Source organism: Aedes aegypti, chromosome 3 (genome assembly GCF_002204515.2).
Source record: "Aedes aegypti strain LVP_AGWG chromosome 3, AaegL5.0 Primary Assembly, whole genome shotgun sequence".
NCBI classification, from domain to species: Eukaryota; Metazoa; Arthropoda; class Insecta; order Diptera; family Culicidae; genus Aedes; species Aedes aegypti.
In genome coordinates this window covers 174,621,986-174,646,910 of record NC_035109.1, presented here as the reverse complement: position 1 = coordinate 174,646,910, position 24,925 = coordinate 174,621,986, and the positions used below count along the sequence as shown (strand labels likewise).

The window sequence follows — 24,925 nt, the reverse complement described above, 5'->3', positions numbered from 1 at the left end:
CCGATAAGCTTGGAGATACGTGCAAACGCAGCAAGAAACTTGCTCTTGTCCTATCGGCAGAAAACCCGGCAAACACTCTTTGCCATTATTCCAAACGTGATCTACCTAAATAAACAACAACAAATCCGCACACTTTCTGAACGACAAACAAATCGTCATCATCGGCAAGGAATGAACAGTTCTCAATGAGCTCGAAATTGAGATAACGACGACCATCTATCTACACACAAACAGCCGTGAGTAGGTATCTCACTCAACAGTGAACACGATTCGCAACGCTGCTAATCTCGATGACGACAACACCAAGCGTGAGTGTCGCATCAGTGGAAGCCTTCGCGCGGCGGTGTTTACTTGACCAAACCGCGTGCGCGAATCGAACGCCAAGTTCATAATACAACGTTGGCTAGCGCTTAGCTTCAGTCCTCAGCGGTAACTCGAACAGTGAACATCAAACAACACAGCAAGTGATTTTAAGAAAAAATCATTCACAAAACCAGGGTTGTGTGAGCCTTGTGGTTGTGTGATTAATATTCAAACAGAAAAAACAAAACCGGTCCAACAGCTGATTGTGTGTTTGCAAAGCGTCCGTGGATTAAATTTGGATTTTGAACTCTGTAACGGAGGTGTGGACACGAATTGTGAAGCAGATCGGTGCGGTGCAGTACCAGTGATACTCAATTTAATCGTCTTCTGCCTTTTCAGTGAGGTATGTGTGTAAAGTGGTCTGGAACCACCTTGGTTAATGAATTATTAAAAGGCCTAGGATCAGTTTTCTTTGTTCAGTGGTGGGGAATAAAGATATCTTCGAATGAATCGGAATGACTCAGTCAGGACAGCTGTTGAGCTTCCCAGCAGCAGAAGTTCTACAAGTTCTTGAAGGGGTAAATGTTACGCGTACGGGACATATTTGTTGATAAGTGTAAACCGAGCCACTTCATATGATTCATGATTGAGAATGCGAAGAAAATTACTTATTTATGCACAAATGATATGGTGGTTCTCGAAACAAGCTTACCAGTTGAAGTATTGTTGCATAAACGGCATGAGGAGCGAAGCACGCAGCAGGGGAGCGAAACCACGACATTCGATAGCGGTGTCGATGTTTCTAAGGAACGCAGCGCGCGGGTTTTCATGTCTCGAACATGCCTTTGGACGTACTGTCCGTACTGGAGTGGCGTAACAGCGCCGAAGGGATTACCACAGACCAGCAGACGTCACACAGAAAATAATCCGGGCAGTTCACATACATATGTGAATTTTCTTATCATTTTCCCAATATTTATTTTCAAAGATTGGGATTGGAGAATTGCTTTAAAGCCGCGATTAAACCTGGAAAAATACTGCTGTGAGTAATGCCCGCTTTTCTGTGTAGTCGTTGCTGAAACCATTGCGGTGAATGTAACCAAACGGGTGCTGAAGCTTATGTGCTCATGTTCTACTCTTAAAAAAGCGAACTAACGATGTGGTGCCAGCCGGTCTTGTGCTATCAATGTGTGGCTATTTCGGATAGGATCGGTGTTCAAGTGATTCGTGAAATTTGTAAATCTGTGTTCTACACTACAATGGAAGCATTATTTATGAATCTGATCTAAATAGTGCTGTTTTGAAACAAATAAATATGACAATTAGGTTGGCTTCGTGGCCATGCGGTTGATATCGAAAATGGAATGAGGGTTAAATTCCTGCTTCAGCTGTTGACACTTTTCGTCAAAAATGTTTCTTGGCTGCGCCAATTGAGCATGCTTATCCGTTGCCTTTCGAATGCGACATAGTGGGTTCCAATTCAACATGTTATCACAGAGATGTGGACCAAATACTTTTTTATGTTTTTAGAGGGCCCAAACTTTTGAACGGGAGTGTATATTGAATTTTATAGACATTTAAGATCGTCAAAGGTTTACTGCCATGAAGGACTTCAAAACTACATGCTTAACCAATACAATATAGCGGTATAAACTCAAAACAGAACCTTGGAGCACAAAGTAAACCTACTTGAAGTTCCATAGGCGACGCACAGTGGTCAAGATTTTAAAATTCATGGCAGTTATTCCGGATTCTCAATATTTTACTATTTTTACCCACAAATAGTGTTTTGAAACATGATTCAGGTTTGAAAACTATATAGTCACAATTATTTGGTTCTCATAGAATAAAGTTCTAACAAAATTGCTGTTTTCATACATTTTGAGGCTCTCTACTTTTTAAAAAATCTAACGTTTAGGCAAACTTAGGCAAGAGGAATCTTTTCCAACCGATTCTTTAGTCATGAAAGCGCGTTTGAGCATGATATTTCGGGGAGCTGCGGGGAGCTTCTTTACAGTGTAAAAAATATATATGGCCATTATGCCAAACAACTTTATGCCAAACGACGTTATACCAAATGGGGTAGGGGGGCTGGGGGCAAAAAGGACACCTTAAGATATATAGGTTCAAATCATGGTTGATAAGCACATTTTTTGAAGATTATTCCAGTGCAGCTCAGCTCTTGTTCTAAATGATGTTATCGATAGATTTCAAAAATATAAAAAACACATGATGATTTGAGATTTTTGAAAATGTCCCTTCGTATAAGGTTTTTAAACGAGACACGGGGCAAGAGTGCCACTCATATGGGACAAGAAGACCACCAGAGCAAAATGCCACAAATTTTGTATTTTATTATTTCCCCGCCTTAAGGATAAATTGTAGAGTAAGTAAAGATAAAAACTGAGGGTTGTTGACTTATAGTTAAAAAGTAATTTTACGAAATTAATTTAGTTTTCATCTTATTTGACTGTAACAATTAAAGTAAAATTTTTCAGAAACCATTCTGAATGTCCAAGATGGTTTATTTTGATTTTATTTAGTAGGAAACATTGATTGAATGCAATATTAAACAAGATAAATAAAAGTTCATTTGATTTTATATGAGAAAATTGCGGTGTCCCTCTTGCCCCATAAGACATACTGTTTTTATATATGTAAAACTGAATGTCAAAAGGACTTTTTCGAAAAAAAAATCCTCACAGCTATATTAAACAATTGAAAATCATCAATACTGTGCGGAAAAATCAATATGTTTTGTATTTATTGGGAGTCAAACCTTGTTTTCCAGTCTTACATTCTCATAATATTTCGCATATTTTGCGTTGATGAGTTAAAGACATTTTTCTAATTTTTTCTACTAAACATTATTAACTGTAATATTTTCACAACCCTCAATTAGTACTCAATTTATACTTATCCTGCGTTAAACATCAAAAAATTGATTTGAACTACGTGAAATTAGAGTTGGCACTCTTGCCCCGGGTGTCCTTCTTGCCCCATGTCCCCCTACAATCCAAACACATCTCTAATTTCTTTTTTTTTTTCTTGTTTTTCTTGGGCTCTGAGTGTTGCATGAAACAGATCAGACATCGAGGTATTTCTACGTCACGCTATTGTATTTTGTACAACATTGATGGAGAGCCTAGTTTTTTTTTCATAACAGCAGCGTTGTGGTTTCGGTGACAAACCGTGTAGGTTAATAAAGCCTCCACTCATATCAAATACTTTGAACCATAGTTTCTTCTTTGCCGGTGGGAATCAACCAATTTCCAAGTCTTCATCCTCTTTGTGGCAATATTCGGTCGAGGCGTGCCATTATGATAATATAATGAAGATAATTTCGTTGTATTTTTTTGTTTATCTTTATTAACGAGATTTTTAGCCCTGGGCTAGTTCATCTCGGGACCAACGGCTTTACTTCCCTTCCGAAGGAAGTCGTCACTGAAAATTTTTTAGTGACTATCTCGGGGATGGGATTCGATCCCAGGTCCCCGGCGTGAGAGGCGTGTGTTCTAACCACTACACCAGGTCCGTCCCCCTAACTTCGTTGTAATTAATAACATCTTATATAACGTCCACCGTGGCGAGAGGGTCCACTTCCTCATTACCCAGAGTCGAGTAATGTGAAAGTACCCAACTAAAAATGAGGTATTGATCAAGAAGGGGTTGGGAGGCAATTAGTTCGAATGCGTACTGCAATATATAGCTATGGATCATTAATCCAAGGAATGATTTTTTTATTATCTTCGAATCAAGTAATGGAGCGTCGATAGACGCGCTCTATGCTTTTGCCTTTCATTGTTCGATTCTAGTTTCTAATAAGATCTTTTATGAAACTTTTTTTTATATCAAAATTTTATAGTTTGATCTCATCTCAGCTTAAGAATAACAGCTTCCTCAGAGAAATCACTCCAAAAATTTCAAAAGTTTTTAATACATCCATAGAAGGATTCTAGACTCTTAGAACTGCGGAAGATTTTTTTAAAAGATCACTGAAAAACTCCGGCAGTTGTGGAGTTGACTACTACCAAAAACATCATGTTGATGCTGTGTACACTTGAGGTTGTTACTTTTTTTTCTCGCTGACTTTTATAATATACTACATCTCTAGAATTTCATGCACGAATGATAAATTTCAATATCTCTGGAAGATTCCATAGAAAACTCATGAAAGAATTACAAGAGGAAGTTATGGAAAAAAGAAATGACCGAAATAATTTCAGCAGGCTTCACTAAAATAAACCAGAATTTTGTTAGAAATCCTTGCTAGAACAGATTGAACAACAACCTAAAAAAAATTTCGACGGAACTTTGGAAGAGTAGTTGGATCAGACCTTTAACATCCAAGAACAATATACTCGGAATTCTGTGATTTTTGAAGAATCACAGTAATCATAGTTTGAATTATTTTTTTAGAAGTTATCCTTCAATTATGTCACGATATATACAGTCGGTGACATAAGTTAGTAACCAAATGCTGCTTTTCCATACAAAATGCCCAAGTTTGGGGTGCTGTATCTCAGCTTCTGGTAGTCCGAATTGGCTGAAATTTGGCTGACGAACTACAAATAACTTGAAATTTTGTCTGTAAGAGAATTATTATATTGCAGTCATTTTACATAGAGTTTCAGAGGGTTGTTCAAAGACAAAAGTAAGTAACCGAGATACTTTGTAATTTAATTCTAAAATGGTAAGTTGTGGGTTGTTGGTTGTTGGTCTGTTCCACGAAGTTGTTCAATTTCAGAAGTTACACAAATTTGTAGAACACACCAACTTCCCACGACTTACCGTTTTCGATTTAAATTAAAAAGTCTCGCGGTTACTTACTTTTGTCTTTGAACAACCCTCTGAAACTCTATGTAAAATTACTGCAATGTAATAATTCCCTTACTGGCAAAATTTCAAGTTATTTGTAGTTCGTCATCCAAATTTCAGCCAATTCGGACTACCAGAAGCTGAGATACAGCACCACAAACTTGGGCATTTTGTATGGAAAAACAGCATTTGGTTACTAACTTATGTCACTGACTGTAGATGGTTTCGCAGGTTGAAGCAAAACCTAAATAAAAAACACGAAAGTCAAAAAGTTGCTGACGACGTCGCACTGAAGTCTCCATATAAAAAAATACATGTTCATAAATATGTGTGTTACGGGATTTTTCATTTGTCTGAATCTTACGCATTAACTCTGCTAGCCGGTTCAACTAATCTTGCCTATATAGAAATAAAATAAGTGTAACTTATACTTAAAGCTCAAATGTACTTATTTTTTCGTTACGACAATCTTAATGTTAGAACTCCTAGTTGTAATGACACTTATAAATCCTCATTTTGAAATTTTTATTTTATTATAAATAAATGTTATGGTAAATTTCAGCATTTTCAAACCCCTATTTTGCTAATAAGGCTTTTTCCAAGATGGTAGAGAATGATAATTGTATAAATAGTGGCTTTTTCATAAATTCTCAATAGCTATGGTGATCACGACATGACTGCGCACTAAAATCGTTGCACTGTACTGTAACGCCATTGACTGCAATTATGACGTAATCATTCTGATCGAAACAGGACTTGACGCAGCTATCAACTCTGTACAGCTTTTTGGAGATAATTTTAATGTGTTTCGCTGTGATCGAAATGCCAAGAATAGTGCCAAATCGAGCTTTGGTGGAGCCCTTATTGCCGTTCATCGCCGTTTTACCAGCTCCAGCATCAGCATTACCACTGGTGAATCGCTTGAACAGGTTTGCGTGTCTGTACTGGTAGGCAACCAACGGATACTCCTGTGCGCAATTTACATTCCACCAGACAAAAGCAAGGATGTCAACGTTATGGATGAGCACATTGAATCGGTTCGTGAACTACGAAACTTAAGCAGTGGTAATGACTATCTGCTGGTTTTTGGCGACTACAATCAGCCTGAATTATGCTGGAAGCGGTGTGGCGATGAGATTCGTCCCACTAATAGTGGATCTATATCAGCGACTAGTTCATCGCTAATTGATGGCATGGATTTCTGCAATCTTCATCAGATGAACATCGAGCGCAACCACCTGAATCGGACTCTAGATTTGGTTTTCACCTCTTTGGAATTATCACCCGAAATTACATGTTCCGTCGCACCGCTTTTACCAACTGATCAGCATCATCCTCCATTGGAGCTTGACCTAATGCTACCTAATGGAGTCAATAATGTGCCCATCGTCAGCAATGCAACTGGGGAATTGGATTTTACGAAGATCGATTTTGAGGCTCTCTCGCTTTTCCTGTCCGAAACTGTTTGGCATGTTCTTCTGGACGGGTTGACGGCCGACAATATGGCTGAAACATTCTGCTTCGTCATAGCGAATTGGTTGAACACAAATGTTCCAACTCGACGCCCGGCGGTCTCTCCGGTATGGGGCACTCCACTTTTGAGAAACCTGAAACGACGTCGCAATGCTCTTCAACGTAGACTCCGTCGCCACCGATCGCTTGAAAATATACGCAGTTTTCATCGCGCCTGTGATGAGTATCGGGAACTCAATTCGTCTCTTTACAAGTCATATGTTTTGCGAGTACAATCAAACCTTCAGCGAAATCCAAAACAGTTTTGGAACTACGTGAATTCCAAAAGGAAAAGCTCGACCATACCGATGAGTGTTTTCCTGAACGATTCCGTTTCCTCGTCACCTTTGGAGAAATGTGAACTTTTTGCCGCCCACTTCTCATCTGTATTCGATACGACACCCGCATCCCCATCTGAGGTGGATTCTGCTGTATCAGATGTCCCTAGGGACCTTTTAGATCTGGATATTTTCCAAATTACGCCTGCCATGGTCTCGCAAGCTGCCAAAAAATTGAAATGCACATTTTCACCTGGTCCGGACGGTATTCCTTCAGCCGTATATTGTCGATGCATGAGTGCTTTGGCTGAGCCACTATGCCGGATTTTCAATCAATCTTTTGTTGATTCGACTTTCCCCGCGATTTGGAAACAGTCATTCCTGGTTCCGGTACATAAAAAAGGCGAGAAACGGAATGTAATTAACTATAGAGGTATCACTAGCCTTTCTGCTGCATCGAAGTTGTTCGAGATGATCGTGAGCGATGTTATATTGGCGCAAGCCAAAGGCTATATTTCCATTGATCAGCATGGCTTCATGCCTGGACGCTCAGTGACGACGAATCTGCTTGACTTTTCTACGACCTGCTTTGAACAATTGAAAAATGGTGCTCAAGTCGACGTGATTTATACTGATCTTAAAGCAGCGTTCGATACAATTAACCACGACATTCTGCTGGCGAAAATATCCAAACTAGGCGCGTCGAATCGACTATCATCATGGTTACTCTCCTATTTAACCGGAAGAACGCTGCGAGTCAAGGTTGATTCCTGTATGTCGTCGAGCTTTACAAGTATGTCCGGAGTGCCGCAGGGCAGTAACGTGGGTCCACTCCTGTTTCTTTTATTTTTCTACGACGTGCTGCTGCTTCTAGGGCATGGTTGCAGGCTTGCATATGCTGACGATCTTAAGTTGTACTTTGTCGTACGCACAGTGGAAGACTGCGTTCGTCTACAAGCCTTGTTGGATATGTTTGTTGATTGGTGTAGACGGAACCGTATGACGCTGAGTGTACCCATATGTATAGTTGTGTCGTTCTATCGAATAACTCGACCGATTATGTACAATTATGTTGTAAATGACGTCGTTCTTAAGAGAGCCGATAGTTTTTGCGATTTGGGAGTCTTGCTGGACCACAAGCTCACGTTTAATCTGCATCGATCCAATGTAATTGCGAAAGCTAACCGTCAGCTGGGATTTATAGCAAAAATCTCCCGGGATTTCACTGATCCGCATTGTCTGAAAGCTCTTTATTGCTCACTCATACGACCTATTTTAGAGAGTGCCGCTGTAGTGTGGACCCCTTATCAACTAACGTGGAGCTTGAGGTTAGAAAGCGTGCAACGGAAGTTTATGCGACTAGCACTGCGGAACCTTCCTTGGCGTGTTCCGCTGAATCTGCCGCCATATCCGGATCGCTGTAGGCTGCTTGATTTGGATACGCTGGATCGTCGACGCAAAACCCAACAAGTTGCTTTTATAGCCAAACTCATGAACGGCGAAGTTGACTGCTCCCGATTGCTCTCGATGCTGAATTTCCGTGTCGCTCCAAGGGTTCTACGTGGCGGCGCCCTTCTGCAGCAAAGATTTCATCGTACTGCTTTTGGAAGTAACGAGCCTTTAACGTCGATGATCCGTTTATTTTCTATGTTTGAAGATCTCTGTGAGGAGCTCGGACTTAATATAGGATTTAGTTTCAATTCATGTAGACAAAAGTCAGATGGATAACATACAAATATACAAATATACAAATGACTAAACAAAGGACACAGGTATACCACAAAAGATCGAAGAAAAATGGTTGTGGTAGATCATCCAAAAACAGAAAACATAAAAATTCTCTGATCTTGCAAAAGCATTGTTAAATATTTATTTTTTTTTTCTGTAAAAAAACGGATCCCGCCATCACAATTAAGGTAAATTTGACGAGTCATCGTTTCACTGACCAACAAACTTTAATCCAATCCATGGCTTAAGCAATAAAGCACCCAAGACACGTCCTATATGCGTGCGCGCCTCGAGTTCATTGAAACAGCCACTTGATAAAGGAAGCTACATGCAGCAGTGCGAATGTGGTCTAAAATGTACGGTAACGCCGAGTACCAGACGCGTATAATACTACTTTTTTGTATGAACACGCCTATTTTTAACATTTCCGACTTTTGACGTGATACAAAATCATGCAATAACATCATTTTTCACTTTTTGTTCCCTTTCCTTATGCAGGTACCCCTTTACTGAGACGGCAACCGATCGCTCAACAGCCACTCAATCAACGGCAAAACGTACTCTCCTTAATTCGAGTCCAAGTGAATCTGATTTTCTTATTGTGCTCTGTGACAAAGAACTGTACCTTCTTCTCGAATAAAGAAAAAGAACAGAATCCATTCCGTAGGCCCCGCGCGTCGAAAGTGTGACGTGCGCCCACTTACTTAACGAGGCTTGAAGGAAGAAGCAATTGATAGCGTGATCTCGGGCGTCAACTCCAAGTGGTCCAGTCGTGTGACGGGAGTGATACGGTCAAAGTGATAATTGAATCTCGTGGATCGCATCGGCGAAGTGAATAAGAAGAACAAGAAGAGTACCAATCATCGCAAATCGAAAGCAATTTTCTAGTCGGCGTTAAAGATCGCCAATTCAGTTTGACTGCTGCAACTGTGTGAAAGTGAGAAGAATCCAGTGCCAATTGCCTATCGACGTTCGCCAGGGATCGTTGAATTTAGGCTAAAAATAGTGATACTGAGTATAGTACAGTTCAAGTGGTTGTTGCCAATCTCAACGTTAAAATGGCTGCTAAAGTGTTGATCAGATTGATTTGCACCCTGCTCGTGATGAGCAAATGTATAGATAGTGCGAAAATCTTGGCTATATTTCCAGTACCGTTCAAAGAACATCAGCTGGTTTACAGGCCGCTAATAGAGAGATTAGCTAACAGGGGACATCACATAACACTGCTGACGACAGATCCAATTGACTTGCGCGTGGCTGGAAACGGAACGCTGGTCGAGAGGATACAGCAGATCGATGTCAGTTTTGTGTACAATCTACCAATCTTGGAGGATCTGAACACGGTCAGTTTGGATGCCAAGGATATGCTGATGAACATCTTCAACGTAATGAGAAAGATTTCCGAGGCAGAACTTCAGCACCCATTGGTGCAGGAGTTGATCAAGGGTCACGATCACTTCGACCTGGTAATGGTCGAATGGTCCGGTGTGACGTTGATGAACGCTTTCGCCCACCACTTCAAGGCTCCTCTGGTCGGAATCACCAATGGCGGAGCCTTTATCAACGCCCACGAAGCATTCGGTAATCCAAATCACCCAGTTGGCTACCCAAGCATTTTCATGCCATTCTCGGAGGATCTGAGCCTGTTGCAACGAATTTCCAGCGTTTTATTCACCATTTGGTACCGGTGAGTATACATAAATGATAATCATTTCGATAATTAGGGCTTCATTATCACCGCCAATTGCTTAACAGTCTAAAGTAACCGTAGCTCTTCGCATGGCATGCAATACCATCAAGTTGCAATTATCGTTGATAAAAACTTCGGAATGTGGCAATTGAACCGTGAACTTAGGCGGCGCTCGAGTCACTGCGTGCCTTGTGGTGTGCAATAGTTTTTCGAATTATCAACTAGCTCGTGTAGCTAGACTAGACTACCGCCTCGTGAAGCGATCGAACGGAAACCGGTGTTCACAGGGCTCTAGCAAAGTAGCTAGTAGAACATACTTGAGCTAGATTTACACCAAGTAAAACAAATTAGTTTTGGAATAGACTGACTTATTTTATACAGCATGCAAGGGAGCAGATTACCTCTAGTGAAGGATGTGATTAATGTGTCGGTCTATTCACAGTTAAGGTGAAGTTGTGTTACGAGGTATTGAAATTAACCTTGATTAAATGAATAAAATAGTTTTCAGTATTTCAGATTTCAATACTGTTAAAACTGTGTTGAGATATTCATACAATAAAAAACCAGCTTCACATCTAATTATATTCGAAGTGTTGGCTGGCATCCAGCTTATTGGCATTGACAATGTTGCAACAGCTTCCCTTAGTCGGTACCGCGATCCCAACTTGTAGCTGTATCAGAATCAAATCAATCAATTAGATCTACAGAGGATTGATAAAAAAGGTTGAGATTGGAAAAATGTGCCAAAATTCAAACATGCATAACTTCCGCTGAGAAATTCAGTCTAGGTGTTCAGCCAAAAATTGACTTTCCAATCGAGGTCTTTGGGGATCAATCCTAATATACCAATTGACTCTGTTTGATGAATCGAGGCAATACTGAGAATGTGAAAATCAACAAAACTTGAAGATATATTATGTGACATTCAATATGATTGAAACTTGAAGTATAGCAAATCTTTAATTTTAACAAAAATGACAAATTTTTGAATTCGAAGTAACATGTAAATGACCCGAAGATGAACTAGCCAAGACCACACTTTTTTCACATACTAACTGACAGATTTACTTTAAATTAGATATTTTTTAAATGTTGAACGGTCCAAAATCTCATCGAATGCTGAAAAATCTGTGTTTTATCTATGGAGAGCTCAAATTAGCGATTATGTGGCATTCAGTAGAGTTGTATAGGAAATAATAATACACATCTTTACTCAGCATTGCATGCTTACAATATTTGTAATTTAAAAGTTGCAAGAATGTTAAAGTGGAAAAATATGAAGTCTCAAAATTTTAATATCTCATGAAGTTCATTCAGAGTTTTTCGTTTAGCAACTTTTCCTGCAATAACTGCCAGAACGTATTTTTAATTCAGAAAATGCACTTGGAAAATATCCTTAAACACTCGAAATTCCCCTGTAACTAAAATAATAGAAATATAATTGAAAGTTTAGAAGCAAAGAGGTGTAAGTGACAGAAATATAGTTTTAAGAAAATGAACTTTGTAGCTTTCTCAACAATTTTTCATTCCGCACAAATTTTATGGGATCCAAAAAATAAGCCAATCTTCTACAAATTATGTTGATTTTTATATTGGACGGAAAAATCACCTACACATAGCGTTGGAAATTTTGCAAACAGTAGATTTTTCTAGTATATTTAATTCAAAAACAATCAAAATGCTACTTACAGCCTTTTGCATTTGGGGCTCTCATTTGGCATACTTTCTTCAGAAAAGTTGCAGAATGTACCTACAATTTTTCCACCCAAAAGTGAACAGTTGGTTGTGCTACTTTTCCCCGAATGTCGGTTCCTCGAATGCTGTTTCACTTAATGCCAGTTCTCCGAATTGCCAATTTACCCGAAAAGTGCATGGCATTCATTATTGTAATAACTTCACCCATTTCAGGGTGGTGAATGCACCGGTCTTCTGATATGCACCCTTCTTTATATGATTTGCGGTTCTTTCGAGTTCCACCATCCTCGGTATCTTTGGCTATATCTGTTTAGTCAAGAATGATCAAACATCTCCTTCTCTTGGTTGTTTATCGTTCTTTCTAGTATTCTGGCACATTACTGAACTGCCTCACTTTTCGAGCAAACGGCTTATTCGGGGAAAGGGGTCATTCAGGAAACTGGCGTTTGGGGAAATGACATTTGGGGAAACGATATCCGGGGAAGACGTCACGTTATTTTTAAGTGATGTTATGTGTTTTTTTTTCTTGGTATTTGGTGATCTTAGTCATACAATATTGAAAATGAAAAATAGGCAGTTTACAATGTCAGAAATTGCAAGGAACTTGTAACTGTTATCGCTTAGGATAAAAGCACCGGTTTTGGCCAGCTTAAGATAAAATGTCAATCAAACTTATATGGGATGCCCTGTTTATACTACAAATATGTCAAATGCTAGATTTCAATCCATATTAAGTATGTAAAATATCGGAATTGAGCTGACACCATTTTTTCGCTTTGAAATTCTCGTTGGTTTTGGCCAGTGATTAAGTTTTAATTCCTAAATTTACCAATCACATTGATTACTTATAAGAGTGGCCAAATTAGAAGTACCCTGGTCATATTAGGTGTATGGGAGTCAAAATTATAAGGAAAATGTAGTGTTTTTGATATGTTTTGAATTAATTTGGACGAGTAAATGAATGTATCTCTATCATGTGAATGGGATCTACTGAACACAAAAGGTTTCATGTTGATTGGCTATGTTTTGGAAATTTAACGAGTATTAAAAGTTAAATAATATTGCTGCTAACCAATAATTAAACGCATAAAGGCAATTTGCCTTATATTGAACGGCTAAAATTTTTGCCTATTGTGGAACAGTCCGTGCTCATGGCGTGTTCTACAATTAGCGAGCATTTCGACCGTTCAACAACTGGCGAATTACCCTATAGGCTCTACTTTTTTGCAATGTACATAAGGTTTTTACACCTTTTCATATTCAGTCGAATGGACATTTGGTCGAAAACCTTTTGAACCTGTCGTGACTCTATGACACTACTCCGAACGCCACTATCCCGAATGCCACTACCCCGAACGCCATTATGCCGAATGTATAACATTTTGCGATTAGTTCTGATTAGAAGGTAAGGATATAATTGTTCACGTCCTTATGAGCATTAAACAACCTTAGCTTAAACAATTTTTTGTCCAATATTAGAAGATAAAAAAGGAGCTAGGTTTTCAGCAAAAAATTCTTGCATAATAAGTTTTGTTTGGCTTTGTGAGATTCACAAAGATAGAATACTGTGCTCTGAAGAACAGTCTATTTCAAAAAGAAGAGTGAATTTATTATGAATGGATAGCTATAATATGCGCATCGGTCCATCGGCATTAGGATCTTCCAAAAGATTTTTTAATCGGTGGCAATGGATGATCATCTTGATTTTGCTGCATGTATTTTCTACGGGATACCTGATAAACGATCATTCCACTGTGGCATATATGAAACACGGCGGCCTCTGATCGTCGCTACAGTAAAAGCTTTCGTTGATTCATGGGATGATTCTGCCGAATTTTTATTAGCGGTGTTTTTGTTTTACCACGTGTTTGGTTTAAGACAAATATGATACACAGATGTTCTTGTTTTTCTTGATTTGTAGATCAATAAGCGGAAAACTGCTTTTTCAGTTTTGACGAATGATCGGTTCTTACTATAGCCTTAAATTCAGAAAAAAAACTGCTTTATAAAGAATTAGCTGTTCCATATTGAAATATAAGTGACAAGCTGTTCCAATGACAACATGAAAGAACAGCATATTTAAGATAGAAGGACAAATTTCTGATAAAATGCTTGCTGCAGTTATGAAGAATGAAAATCTTATCGACGAATTTTACGCACCATTTATAACTGTTTGCATTATTACAGTATCGTCAATATTCTGGCCACAAAACAAGATACTGCACTATATTTCATACTATTCGGGGTATTTTGGATAGTGGTGTTCGGGGGTGATATTCGGGGAAATGGCGGTCAGTGTAAAGGAGGGAGCCCCTTCCGTCGAATGACGTTTGATCGAACGGAAATTTGGTCGTCTTAGATTTAGAAAGCTTATTTCTAAATGGTTTATTGGTCTTCTGGACACTTGGTCGAATGACATTTGGTTGAAAGTACATTTAATCGAATGGACATTTGGTCGAATAGACATTCGATCGAAAATCTTTCGAACACTTTGTTGAATGACGTTTGGACGGAAGCTTGTTTTGGAAGGGTTTATTGAAGGATCATTTAATTAAATATACATTTGGACAAAATGCGATTTTCGAACAATTATAACAATGCATCGGGAAATGTTTGCTTGGTGAATTGAATCTTTAGAGCACAAAGAGAAAAAGTTCGATGGAAAATAACTGTACAAGAAAATTGTGCTTAGTCTGTATTTCGGGTAAGGTAAGACGAGTTAACTGAGGTGGCAAAAGTTGGCTTGCTTTTTTTGAAAGCAGCTCTTCTTGAACCGCATAACAAGTCTGAATAAAGAAGCAGCATTAAACGTTTAAAATGCAAGGGGTTGAAAATTATGATTCATAATTATGGTTCATAATAGTTCATCTCGGGACCAACAGCATTAGTCGTCACAATCACTTACGGTTGCAAGTGATTTTTTTAGGATGGGATTCGATCCCAGGTACTTAGCATGAGAGGCACCAAGCCCGTTCATTAAATTGTATAACAAAATACTGCTAACCACATATTGTTGACAAAATGATTCTTTTTTAAAATTATTCAATCACTCTCTGTTTTAGCTACAAAATGCTACTCTTGACGATAATGCGACTAAACTTGAAACTTTGTTTCCATACTATTTAGATTCGACCAAATGTCCTTTCGACAAAATGTCATTTTGGCCAAATGTCATATGTTTTATATTGCAAACAAACGATTTCGATCAAATGTTCAATTGACGAAATTTCCGTTCTACCGAACGGAGTTTTGACTAAACGCCTTTCGACTAAATGTCAACCAACAAAATGTCATAGATTCACCGAGTGTTTGGAGTTTAACCTAAGGGTCTATATACCAATAGTCGTATAGGTAAGAATAAATAATCGTAAAAGATCATAAAATAAAACCAGCAGCTTTATGTTTACGTCAGCTGAAAGCTTTTTTCCTTGGTTTTATAGAAAAAAAAACATGAAAACTACGAAAAATCACATTTTAGTATAAAATATCGTCTGATCCACTATTGGAACACATTTACCTATAGTAGAACTATTTCTTTTTTTGTTTCTATAGAGTAAACAAAAACACAAATCATAATGATATTTTCAAAAACTTTTATGCTTTTTTTTTCCTTTAAATAATGGATAAAAGCTTACGATTGATGTAGAATGGTTCTTCATTCTACCTTCAATTTGTTCGATAAAAGAGCAGTTTTTGGAGGAGCTACTATAAGTACAATAGGTCTACTATACGTGCAAGGGAGCTTAAATATCAATCGAAGCTACTTATTTCGATATTTTTTGGGCAGAATCGAACGATGAATCAGATAAATAGCTCCTGATCTGTATTTCAAAATATGTTTTGCAATGATTGCGATTTGACTAGTGCGACTGTATTGATCTGTCTACTGACCCTATTGTTGAAATGAACAGTAGATTTTATATTGCTGAAACTATTGTAGCAGTAAGAAATCAAGATGATTAGAAAGCCTTTATTATAATTCCATGATTTAATTGTATGAAACTAAGTGAAGCACTAATTTGGCACATTATTTTGTTGGCAGTATGGGTCTAAGGATTTCAAGGTTGGTTGAATTAAAAAATTTGACCCAAATTTTTATCTACAAACTCTGAGGATTTTTTAAAGTTTGAGTCTCATGATTTATTATACAAAGTTCAATCATTATTTACTTTCTCAGACACATCGTAAACAAATGTGTGTGAATACAATTACTATAAACAAGTTGGAGATTGTGCTTTTTTTGGAGATTCAATGATTTTATCCTTCTAAGTTTTTTTTTATTTATTGATACTTCATCTTTGACGTTAGCCGTACAAACCGTATGCACTTTTAGACTATGTTTAATTAGATTTTTTTGTATCAAATTCAAATAGATATAAAATAGAGTACAAAAGCCTTCGTAGAACGTATTCAGACATGAAAAAAAGCTTCAGTTATTTTTACGATTTTTCATTCCTCAACCTATTACTCTTACTAAAGAGTAAGGTGGGGCAAAAGCTGGCCTTAGTGGTATAATCCTGGGAGGAAGAAACCAATACAAAATATCTGTACGTCATAGTGAGCCGAGATTCCGCTGTCACGAACTGTCACTGTGAGCCCAGATCACAAACATTGGACTAACATGGAAAAAGCGCGTAACTGATTAAAACACATTTTCGCATTTGATCAAAAGTGACCAAACTTGAATGAAAATCAATTCATGTACGTAATGCAAGTAATGTCACGTAAGCACCTTTCAACTGATTGAATATAAAGCATTGAAAAACGCATCGTTTTACTTTTTCCAATGAAAATCAATATTTGGTGCATAGAAAACTGTGGCCCTTTTTCATGTTTGTCAGGAAAGATCGAAAGTAAACAACAAAAGAAAACTAGCGGTTTTCCCCAAGCCTGCCTTGATTGTTGTTGGCAAGCTGGAGTTATCTTGCAGTTCAAACAAACGTTGTTCTATATTTCGTGTGTAGTATCGGTGCCTCCTTCCCAGGTATAATCGATATTTTCAGAGAAACTGTCAAAGTTAAAAGGAAACAAATATCACGCAGTGAACATGCAACACATTGGCTATAATGTTGCTGAACAATCTGGTATCGAAATAGCCAAAAATAGGAATAGGAAAAATGTGAAATTTCGGTCGCTTTTTTCAAAATATCAGGCATATATAGCTAAATTTAAAAGTATTATCAATGTTCAAGGCAAATTCAAAAGATTTTGCATGAGATATTTCGAAATTGAAGATGATTCGAACTTTTGATTATGGGCTGAATTTTGGTCGAAATTGACTTCTTATCATTTATGCAAAAAACTAATACATTTCAAAGCATTCTTACGATAGGCCTAATATGTCCTTACATAAAAGTTATAATAATATTTTATTTTTATTTTGTTCCATGTAATAAAACTTTATTCGAAAAATACAATTTTTACGTCTTGACACAACCAATTTCTATAATTTACTCAAATCCCAGTCGATTTCTATGGTATTTTGAGTAAAAGTCCCTTGCTTGAATAGCATTCGAATCACTATAACATTCATAACATTTGTTCTGAATTGAGCTAGGAATATTGAAAAGAAACTTGTGCACCACTCGTACTTTTGCCGTTACTCTATACCTTATCAGTTTCTTCTAAGATTTGACGTCAGTAATTCACTCTTCTTTGTGTTGTACTTTAACCGATAAGCTTCATTGACATCACCACGATTCATCATTACGTCACAAACCACAGTCCCTGATATCATTGCCTTCCTTAGCCAAGTGGTTAGAGTTCGCAGCTACAAAGCTAAGCCATGCTGAAGGTGTCTGGGTTCGATTTACGGTCGGAACTTTTCTTAACTTCCCTGGGCATAGAGTATCATCGTACCTGCCACACGATATACGAATGCGAAAATGGCAACATTGGCAAAGAAAGCTTTCAGTTGAAAACTGTGTGAAGTGCTCATCGGAGCTGAGAAGCAGGCTCTATTCCAGTGAGGACGTAATACCAAGAAGAATGTGCAATGTGAAAGTTTTGAGGCATTCTGTCCGAGTTGAACCCCACATGACAAAGTGAATCATGGAAACAGCTTCTTAGCCCTACCTAACAATTTCCCATCTCACTTCTCCGTTCCAGATTTTACTACTACTCCTACGAGATTCCCAAGCAGAACGTCATCGCCAGAGCCAACTTCGGCTCCAGCCTCCCGGACCTTCTCGAGATCGAGGAAAATGCCGACCTGCTGCTGATCAACACCTACCAAGCCCTCGGTAATGTCCGCCCCGTCGGTCCCACCACCATCTACCTCGGTGGGATCCATCGTAAACAAACTCTCGGTGACGAAATGAGCGAAGATCTGGCCCTGTTCCTGCAACAGGCCCAGGAGCCGATCGTATACGTGAACCTCGACCTTGATCCGGTGATGGACCTCCACCGCTTGGACAAGATCGTCAAAGCCTTGGAAACCGTGGACGCCACAGTCGTGTGGAACTGGAACCAGGGACAACTGGTCAACACTTCCGCCAGAATCTACCAATCGTACAACCTACCGCAGGAGGAAATTCTCGGTGAGTACCAACCAAAACCCCCCTGAAGTTCAACCACCGGTGATAACAATTTCGCGAAAACACAGCTTACGACCAAGGACGTGATGTTTTCTGCGTCGCAATTCCGTATCTAAAAGCGCGTCTAGTCCGTCATCACGAGGCGACGGTCACGCACGCACCTCACCGCGAATCGGAGATAGACGCGAAACAGTTTGATTTAGGGGGGCTTGGCAGCCGGTTTAGGCGAAAAGAAACCGCGTGCTCTCTGTTATTGCGCAGCGAGAAAGCCAACGATAGCGAAAACAATGCCTCGCTCGGCTAAAAGACCGAACCGGCGCGGTGCCGGTGTTGAGCTGTCGGCCTTGGAATCGCGTTTTCTTGTTGGTTTTTGCACTGACCCACGACATATGTGCAGTATGCTCACGCACACGGTTGAACGGATGGTTTGAGTGAGAGGGTAATAGTAGAGGAAGATCGGGAGGGAACAGGAGTTTGTTTTTGCGAATATCTTGAGCGCTTTGTGATTGCCGTGGTCTGTTTTGAGGGCAGCTTTTGTTTGTGTATTTTAGCATACCGTAGTAGTGGGATGGACGGTTTGATGGCGCCGCTCGCCGGTATTCGCAACTTCCTGGTTCGCTGATGATGATCGTTGACGATTGGTGATCCAACCGGAATGCACAGTGGGAGGGCATGCTATCAAACGGACATAATGTATGTTGAAAAAGTTTTTCAAAATAGCACATTTGATAAAACGATAATTCGAGTATATATCGAGCTTTGGAATCTTTAAACTTCATTATGCAACATTGTGCAAACATGAAATATGAGGATAGTGAAGTATTGATATTTTAAACATTTAAAAACTGTTCATGTTTCCTTGAATATATATATATATATTTTTGTTAATGTTTTCTTCCAGTGTCTGTAATTTAACAAAGCCTAACATTCAAACCATAATTTCGAAAGCTTATGACAATAGCAACACTGAATAAACTTAAGGTTTTTCTGACTCGTAGGGAAATGCCTACGCAATTGTTAGAAGTACTTTTGGAAGAGTTTCTAGTAAACTTCTTTGGGACGGGATTTTGTTGTAATGAAAACGTTCAAAACAAATCATGGAACTGCCTTAAGAGAATTGATGAAATCAATGTTGAAAACAATTGTTTTTAGTAATAATAACGAAATATACCATTATTTGACATTCGTATTTCTAGACTCCCATTTAAAGACAATAAAACAAACATTTCAAATCCAGTTCTTCTCGTCTACCCAAGAAAATTTCGACATATTCTTGGCATAGAATATCTTGGTTTCGAAGAAGTTCAAAAAAAGAAGAATTTTAATATGAACCTCTTTAGTAATTTCGCTGAAATAATTCATCAATCATGTATAACTAGGAACTCAGGTTGATTCCGTTTGTCTTACTGACTAGAGCGAAATTACCGATCAAGGGAACCACAACGAATTGAATCGTTAGAGTTTTTCCAATAGAAAAATCTGCAAGACTTAAAATAGACCCGTCACTCAACACTGGAACAAGACGCTTTTAGGATTTCACTTTGCAAAAAGGGTGCAGAGGTGATGTATAATGATCGTTTTGGCGTGAAAATCGTGAATAAAATGTTCAGAATCGATCTTCTCCCCCGCCCCCTCCTGATAAAAAGAAACCTGGCCTCGCTCATGTCTATCGCCATTTAAAGGTCCATGTAAGTTATTGACGCGGTTCACAAGCAATGATCAACACATAAAAATTTGAAAAACAGGCACAATATAAAATGACCCGATTTTGTCAGGTTCCCCATTTTGTCAGCATAAAATTCATTGAGGGGCTGACAAAATCGGATCCACACTGTATTTTCAAAAATGTTACTGGCAAACTTGAAACACTGTATGTAGTTTAGGAAAGGGCAACAAATTTCTTAAAAAGATAAGTTGTATCATGAATAGATTGCAATTTTCTCAACCTCGTAATCTTAAATTTGATCGAAGTATGATTTTTGGAACATTCATGAATATTATTAAAACATAATTTTAATTAAAAGGAATGAAAAAAAAACAGATATGTTGTAAATTATATCTACTTTGTAAATCACTAAGAAAAGATTTAAAGAATCCAACATAAGCTTTCAGAAAGCGTTTTAATTGAAAAAGTGAGTTCAGACCAGCACTTTTTTAATTAACAAGATTTCTTGGAGCTCAAACTCAAATTGGTTCCATCTTGGAAATCTTGCTATAAACAACAAACACAGTTTATTGTAAAAGAGCCACCAAAAAATGTTTAAAAGCTTTTAGAGACCTCGAAAATAAAAATAATATAAAAAAAACTAATCCGTCAAAGCCATGGTCATGGTCGAAATGATCAATGTGAAAGGCAATGGTTTGAGGTACGTTATTCCTATGAATTTCCACTGGATAACCTTTTCAAAACATTGATTCGATTTCAATAGATTGTAGCAAGAATAGCGAGAAATATTTACCTGTGAATCAAATATGGTGAAGAAATAACAATTTATTTGACCACCATAGAAAGCAATCATACCCCACAGTGCAGCTGACCGCCAGCTAAAACTAAAACAACAACTTGTTTTGAAACGATTAGATATTTATATTGCATCCTGCGTGTGGTAAAAGTAACGGGCAAACAGCCAACTATCCAGACTGGGGGGTATGGTAGGTCGCTGCAGATGATGAGGAACTTGTTTTGCGAAAATACTCCAATCTTGCAATGCATGCACTGCATATCTGTCTAGAGAGATAGGTATCAACTATCACATCAAGTCAATGCAAATATGCACAAGTTGGGGACAAACCACAACGCGCGAGGTGGGGTTTGTTTTGCTCGATCTCGGCCTGTGCATGCACTACTGAATTGCGATTAAGTAGTTGCTCTTTACCGAGTGTAACTTACGTCAGACACGTTGTTATTGTTTGTCTCGTTTGGGGGCTCGACCACTTGTCGTATCATTCATATTTCACACGGGAAGTGCTGAACTAGTAGCCGCCGACTAACCGTTGTTTGTTTCACGCTCGACACACTCAAGCTGTTTGGCGGGGGAGCCGTGAGCCGTGAGTGACTGTAGCGTTCATGTGTGACCGGCACAACAGTAATAAAGCTGTAAACAAGTGCGAGTAGAGAAGGGCCCAGAAAAACAAATAATTAGCTATGCACTTGAACTTAACGAATCTAAATGGAAAACAACATCTTTTTCTGTATCCTATTTATTAATTGAGAGGGTCAGCAACAAAAGTGTTTTGAATAATAAAAATATAGATTTTGAGAAAATAATCATTATTTTTGGCATCTCATTCAAAGCTTTGAACCGATTGAAAAGCGATATCCGTAACCCCTTTTTCAGCAGTCTTATTTTTTCATTAAAATTGTATCATTAAACTGAACCAAGTAATCGTTTAAGATATATCTGAAACCAAATGTTTTTTTTTTTTTTCATGCAGTTCTCATCAGTTTATTACATGAACTTTGGCAATACAATTTGGATTATATTTATCAGAATAAACACATTTGATGAGAATCGCTCATAGATATTTTTTTTTTATTTTCTTCATTTACAGCACATCCTAAGGTGAAACTGTTCATCACCGGTGGCGGTCAGCGGAACATCGAGGATGCCATCCATCACCGTGTTCCGGTCCTTGGTGTCAGTTCTTCCACGCTGCTGGAGCACTATCTGCTTCAGATTTCCAAGTACGAAGCTGGCATTATATCGCTAATCGACTTCGAACCGCAGAACACCATCACCGATAAGCTGCAAGATGCCTTCGAGCTCGAAATGTGAGTAACTTCTCTTCAATCAACATCCCAAACCATATGATGGACCACGTTGTTGGGCGCCATTCATCAATCATCGCATTCATAAATTCATGAAACACTAACGATTCATCTCTCCCTCTCTCCTAATTCTCTCGCTCTCAGCTACCAAACGAACATGGACAAGCTCAACCGGCTGCTGGCGGACAAACCGTTGGATTCCCTTGAGCGGGCAGCGTGGTGGATTGAGTACATCATTCGGCACGAGGGCACCAGGCATTTGCGCGCGCCGCGGCTCTCATGGTTCCAGTACTTGATACTAGATGTCACAGTGACGGTTGCGGTCCTCGCTACAATCGCTACGCTGGTGGTGTTCCACCTGATTGGGCGGGCGATGCGTTACTCAAAGAGTTTGCCATTTGAAATGGTAACGCGGGGAAGCAGAAAGTGCAAGCTGCTGTGAGAACACACAGAAGTGACTGACAGCATAGCTACAGCTGTTTTGGAACCGTTTGACGGTTATGATGTAAGAACACGTGAGATGAGTGTGTGAGAAACTTTGAGTGGAACCTTGTCAAATGCGTATCGTAATTTTAAGAACAAAATAATTGTGATATTAGCGTTAAGTGTTAAAAGTTAAATAAACTATAGACATAATTCAAAATAATTCGAGTCAAGTAATTCGTGCTAATTATATTATTATTGATCCCCTAAAAGTTCGTTTCTGATACCATTGAGAATTCCTGGAGCATCTTGATTTATTTTCCCAAGCATTCTGAGGAAAACGATGCGTCGATAGAGATGTGGATATGTTTTGATGGATTAGTGAATGTTGATGAATTGTAAATATATACCTGGGTTTGACTATAGGTATTTGCAGCTGATTGAGGTATTAGAGTGTAGACAGAAACAACTATTGCATTGTTGTTTTACGTGGAATGAAATTGGTGTAAATGGGCTGGCCTCGCTAGGAACTACGTGGTCTAAGTGGACTAGCTTTTAACAAGATACACCGAGGATCTAGTCAAATACAGTGACTCAATTTCATTATCGTACGGGGCACTGTTTTCATATCCAGTTGGTATAAAACTATTAAATGATGCATTTACTTCGATATACTTTATTAATAACGAAGGTCATAGGTGTCATTTATTGGAACAGGATAACAAATTGCCTTTCTTGGATTAACTTATTGTAAAGGAACACTCATCACTTACATTTGAAATCTATAGAAAACCAACTAACACCACCTGCCAAACAAGCAGGAATTTGTAATTTTGACAATCCTTTCATTTGATTAGGTACACAATAAAAAAAAAAGACCCCCTGTATACGATTACAGGTAGAATCTAGTTCTAACATTCCCACGCACTTTTTTCTAGTATAAATAATAGATCCATGCGATATTCTCTTCAAGTCGAGCATTCGACACTGAAGAAGTCGAAATAGGCCTATCTGTCAAGATAAGCAACACATATTAGAGTTTAAAGGTATTTGCTCGCCTTACTAGTGATTTTAGTATTTTTTTTTTTGCAAAAAGTGAAGTGTTAAAGTTCAATTTGTAGTTTTAAACATACTCTAATAATCCCTCCCCGAAATTTAATATAAAAAGTGTAGTCATAATTTTACCTAAATTTCTTATATGTCCGTAAACAAATTGTCCAAATGTACTTTGAACTACATTCGAACATCACAATAAAGAACTTCAGCAATCAAATAGAGCTTATAAACCAAAATAGTCTTAAATATTGTACGTTTGAATTTTGGTAGGTGTACGAACAGTGGCGCAACCAAGGGACCAAAAATTTATAAGATTTACTAAATATAATTTTGAAATTCAACATCACAATCCACAAACACCAAAGCAGTGAGTTTTATTATCAGTTATGTTCTTCTAAGTTGTGGTTTCTAGTTATGAAACACCCGAAAAGATTTATACAATAATAATTTCATCGCTTTTTACGATAAATATACTGTAGGTTTTGGACGAGAATTTTGTCAAACATACAAGCACCTCTCACGCCGAGGACCTGGGATCGAATCCCATTCCCGAGATAGTCACTAAAAATTTCAGTGACGACTTTCTTCGGACGGGAAGTAAAGCCGTTGGTCCCGAGATGAACTAGCCCAGGGCTAAAAATCTCGTTAATAAAGATAGAAAAAAAACATACAAGCAGGTATGTAATATGTGTGTATATTGAGACCGTTTAAACAGCTGATTGATGCAACATCCGATGCTTCAAAACTCTTTCAGTCGGCTCAGTATTGAACCTATTTTCTGACACTCAGAGAGCAAGCAGCAGAATTTCCGTAGAAGCAATTAATTTGTTTGCATCACAAATGAAAACGCTAGGAAATATTAAGGGAGGTGGTGGTTCCGTTCCTAAACTGAATAATCAAATCCATCTTGTAAACGAAATAGTCGTCTACAAGATGGAAATGCTTTGGTATCTGCTATGCTGATCTGCCTTCGGTCAACTGCTTATGTTAATTGCAATTGTTCTTAATGCCACTTATTGCACCTAAAGATCATTCTGTTCGTTGAAAAATTTGAAAATGTGTTTAAGGAATAGCAAAGGAAAGAGTAATTGAACGCAAATGTACGTGCATCGAAACT

The 24,925-nt window shown here is 38.4% G+C and overlaps 2 protein-coding genes across 4 annotated transcripts in view; one reads left to right on the top strand and one right to left on the bottom strand.

Moving 5' to 3' along the window:
• Positions 1–24,925, bottom strand: part of LOC5567150 (serine proteinase stubble) — a 544,997-nt gene that overhangs the window by 125,464 nt on the left and 394,608 nt on the right. The gene's annotated exons all lie outside the window — the stretch shown is intronic.
• Positions 399–22,989, top strand: LOC5567152 (UDP-glucuronosyltransferase 2B15). The gene is made up of 5 exons (XM_001651530.2): positions 399–706; positions 9,138–10,326; positions 18,133–18,563; positions 22,113–22,332; positions 22,474–22,989. The coding sequence occupies exons 2-5, from the start codon at positions 9,698–9,700 to the stop codon at positions 22,769–22,771; spliced, it is 1,578 nt and encodes a 525-aa protein (XP_001651580.2). The 5' UTR covers positions 399–706; positions 9,138–9,697; the 3' UTR covers positions 22,772–22,989.